This window comes from Eurosta solidaginis, chromosome 3 (assembly GCF_040869045.1).
Source record: "Eurosta solidaginis isolate ZX-2024a chromosome 3, ASM4086904v1, whole genome shotgun sequence".
NCBI lineage: Eukaryota > Metazoa > Arthropoda > Insecta > Diptera > Tephritidae > Eurosta > Eurosta solidaginis.
Window position 1 is genome coordinate 77,650,969 of NC_090321.1, and position 4,459 is coordinate 77,655,427.

General features: G+C 41.7%; 1 protein-coding gene across 1 annotated transcript; it reads right to left on the bottom strand.

The window, feature by feature from the left end:
- Window positions 1-2,883: 2,883 nt before the first annotated feature.
- On the bottom strand, window positions 2,884-3,714 carry mago (mago, exon junction complex subunit). Its single transcript, XM_067777571.1, has 2 exons — window positions 3,376-3,714; window positions 2,884-3,168 (listed from the first exon to the last, which is right to left on the bottom strand). The coding sequence occupies exons 1-2, from the start codon at window positions 3,634-3,636 to the stop codon at window positions 2,986-2,988; spliced, it is 444 nt and encodes a 147-aa protein (XP_067633672.1). The 5' UTR covers window positions 3,637-3,714; the 3' UTR covers window positions 2,884-2,985.
- Window positions 3,715-4,459: the final 745 nt, after the last annotated feature.

Below are 4,459 nucleotides of genomic sequence, written 5' to 3' on the forward strand. Positions count from 1 at the left end.
GGCATATTTCTAGGCGTTTCTATTTCTAGAATTTACTAGTTCGCTGAAGATGGCATATTTTTGTGAGTAACTCTCCGCTGCTGTATATACATATGTGTAGACATGATTGATTTGTTTATGTAGATACAAGTGACTGCTTAGTATCGGCTTATAGATGATAGTATCCCTTAGTGTTGCTAATATTCGTCACACTATACATATAATCTAATGCATTTCTAAGCGCCTCTGCTGTATGTACATATGTGCAGACATGATTGATTTGTTCAGGCATGCTTAACGAACGAAACGATATCATTTCGTTACGATAATCAACGCTAATAAACGGAACGAAGTCACTTCGTTTCGTTTATTAACGTTAAGATCGTAAAATTAACGTTAATTTGACGTTCTTAACGTTAATAAACGAAACGAAGTGACTTCGTTTCGTTTATTAGCGTTGATTATCGTAACGAAATGATATCGTTTCGTTCGTTAAGCATGCCTGGATTTGTTTATGTAGATACAAGTGACTGCTTAGTATCGGCTTATAGATGATAGTATCCCTTAGTGTTGCTAATATTCGTTACACTATACATATAATCTAATGCATTTCTAAGCGCCGGATTCAAATCCGCTATCATATATAGCGGAAAGAATTCACTGGCTAATAAGCTTTTGAGGTTAGGACCAGCAAATAATTATGCTTTTAAACATTTTTGGTTTAACTAGCATTAACCATTAATGAAAAATTAAATTTTGAAACAAGTTTTCCCATAATACCTTATATGTAGTGCGCTGAGTTATTTAGTACTAGGTCGATCATCTAAGGAACGATTGAATATGACCAAATTGAACCTTCTAGGACACCACAGCCTTGAGGAACTTGGGGTCGCCATAGCTTCGCCTGCTTAATTGTGTATGAAATATTCATATTCCTAACAGGACTTCCCTCGCGTATGCGAGGTTCAAATTTGGGTTTATCACACTCATAGAACTCGCCACTTCTTTGTTTTGATAACACCCTGAATATGGCACAGAAAATGTAATATTGCATTGGGTTTTGACAGATTTGGCAACGTGCTCGTCATCCAAATCAGCTATCTGGCGATCAACAGCAGGGAAACTGTGATTCAACACACATAAGAAAATTCATGCAAAAACAACCATAGCCGAGTTAGGGCGAAATTACGCCCCTTGAATTAATTTGGTATTTTAGTCGCGTCTTACGGCGGACATACCTGCCGTGGCTATATTCTAAAACCCCTAACCCGCTTGGATGTAAAAAGACTCTCATTACCACTTACAAAGCAATTGGCCCCCCGCTTGCATGCTACGCGTCCCCGATATGATCACCGAGCCCAAAGGAAAAAACAGGCCTTTGAAAACGACGCTCTCAGAGTCGCTCAAATTTCAATCAGTTTCTTAAACCCCCCGGGTTAGGGGGTTAGATAATACCCGCGGTAGGTATGCTTGTCGTAAGAGGCTACTGAAATACCAAATAGATTCAATGGGGTTCTGTAGCGCAACCCTACCAGCACAATATATAGTTTCTCCAAACCCAATTGTCAACCTCAGCTATCCCGGGCAAATCCTGTTTCATTAACAGTCGAGGCTTTGGCGACCCCGAACTCCTCATGGATAGGGGGTGGGAGGGCCTAGGTCGTATGTGGTAATAACAAATCGTTCCCGAGATGATCGTGCTGGGTACCGGATCTGCATCCCGCAAAGGACCATTAACATCGATAACACTCCCCAAGGCATTCGGTGAGTGTCCTTATCGCTACAACAACCAACGCCTATAACACCCCTCTCTCTGTCCCACCACTGTTGAAACTGCAAGTTTCCTTGGACTCCTGTGAAAGGATATTGATCACAATTTGTGAGTAGTCGCAACTTTTGGATGGGAGTTCTACAACAACAACATGAGACATAACAATGCGGCACCTCTGCTTAACCCATCTTGTCGGCCGGTTGTTGTTGTTGTTGTAGCGATAAGGTTGCTCCTCGAAGGCTTTGGGGAGTGTTATCGATGTGATGGTTCTTTGCCGGATACAGATCCGGTACGCTCCGGTACCACAGCACCATTAAGGTGCTAGCCCGACCATCTGGGGAACGATTTATGTGGCCACATTAAACCTTCAGGTCATCCCCTCCCTCCCTACCCCAAGTTCCATGACGAGCTTGGGGTCGCCAGAGCCTCGTTAGTGAAACAGGATTCGCCGCGGATAGGTGAGGTTGACAATTAGGTTTGGAGAAACTATATATTTCGCTGGCAACCTGAAGGGTTGCGCTACACACCCCTTGAATCTGGTATTTTAGTCGCCTCTTACGACAGGCATACCTACCGCGGGTATATTCTTACCCCCTTACCCGCTGGGGGTCGGCCGGTCGTTCTGCATGGTAAGAGGGATACAGTAATCATTTACTGCTGGTTGTTGTTGTAGCGATAAGGTTGCTCCCCGAAAGCTTTGGGGGTGTTATCGATGTTATGGTCCTTTGCCGGATACAGACCCGGTACGCTCCGGTACCACAGCACAATTAAGGTGCTAGCCCGACCATCTCGGGAACGATTTATGTGGCCACATTAAACCTTCAGGCCATCCCCTCCCTCCCCACCCCAAGCTCAAAGCTTGGGGTCGCCAGAGCCTCGTCTGTTAGTGAAACAGGATTCGCCGCGGATAGGTGAGGTTGACAATTGGGTTTGGAGAAGCTATATATTGCGCTGGCAACCTGAAGAGTTGCGCTACACAGCCCCTTGAATCTGGCATTTTACTCCCCTCTTACGACAGGCATACCTACCGCGGGTATATTCTGACCCCCTAACCCGCTGGGGTCATTTACTGCTGGTCGACTAGTACTGCGTTGGCGGTGGAGATGGACCAATAATAAACACAACTATAAGTCTACAATGTAAGCCTTACACTTTAATTAATGAAATAAAAGTAAATATTTAACAATATAAAATGTGAAATAAAATTCATAAATACTAATTATGTTATAAATTATTTATATTGGCTTAATTTTGAAATGTAATCCAATGAGGGAAAATACCAAGCATTTTAAATCTTGTACCAAATAGTAAAAGCAACGTAACCCTTCAGGATCTTTCGAGCGATTTACATCGACTAGAGAGCCAGTCTTGGAAGTTGTAAATGAAATGTGTTCATCGCCAATGACGATTTCCAACTCCTAAACACAAAAGTTAATATGACGTTGTAAATAGATATCATCAACGTTTTTGCGAAGCCATCCATGAACCTATTGCAAAGTCACTTAATTTTCTTGAATACGATGGCTTTCTAACATTTGATTTAGGATTACAGGTGATTTTGAGTTTGGCATATGGATCGCTTTCAAAATCATTGACGAACTGATGTACATTATCCTATAACTCACCTGTCTACCCACTCGATCCGGTGGTGGCCAAGGTGAATCATCTTCTGCCATTATTTCTGAGTCCAAAATTATTCTTTTTAATTCTTCCATGACTGCTTGATGTACAAACGCTTCTTTTCGAATCATAGTGTCGTTTTTGTAGTTGGAGTTGTTGGCATAGCGTAGTTTGCCGTCCGGCCGGAACTCAAATTCGAGAAACTCATGACCGAACTTACCTTTGTGACCCACGTAGTACCGTAAATAAAAATCTTCCGTAGACATTACGTTTACTTAATGTGTTATTTGTTGGAAGAAAAAATGTTTGAGTTATAATTTCTAACCTTAGCTTCTTTTTAGAGAATTGAGTTGAGTGATAAGACCTATCGATAAATTTCGATCACAATCGATACTCCTTGTAAGTCGTCATGAGTAAAGCGCCAAATACACGAAACGAACATTTCCGCGAACATTCCAATTATGTCATGTTTCTGCGACCTTTTCTATTGTGTATGGTGGTGTTTGCCAGATCGCGCAAATGTTCGCCAAAAAACAAAATATTTTAATTTTTGGCGAACATTTGCGCCAACTGTTCGTGTGTGTATGGCGAAATAGCTCGTAATCGTAGTAATTTCTGAACGGAACAGACGTGCGCGGAAAAGTAAAATGGACAATAAAAAATTTCTGAGTGAATTTATTGAAATGTATAAATCTTTGCCATCATTGTAGCAAGTAAAAAGCAAAGATTGTTGTAATAGAATAAAGAATAATGATTATGCGACTTTAATCGAAATATTGCTGCAGCACAATTGTTGTCCGTATTCATCGCTGTCTGAAAGAGAACTAATGTTCGGCCAAAAGTTCGTATGGTGTATGGCCAAAGCTGCGAACAAGATAGCGGAATGTTCGCGGAAAAGTTCGTGTCGTGTATTTGGCGCTTAAATTGCATGTATTTCTATGGGGAAGGGTAGATTGAGCGACACTGGCGCCATCTGATATGTAACAGTAGCCAACTCCCATATTTTGTTACAAGCAAAACCTACCTTGTGTTCCAATGACACATGAACCAGATACGGGTATGGATCACATTGTTGTTGCATTTGCATGT

Bases quoted from the DNA above. Each gene is read 5' to 3' on its own strand.
- mago (XM_067777571.1), bottom strand. From the start codon at position 3,636: ATGTCTACGGAAGATTTTTATTTACGGTACTACGTGGGTCACAAAGGT. The intron at 3,169-3,375 runs GTGAGTTATAGG...TTTTGTGTTTAG, and splicing joins CGGATCGAGTGGGTAGACAG to GAGTTGGAAATCGTCATTGG.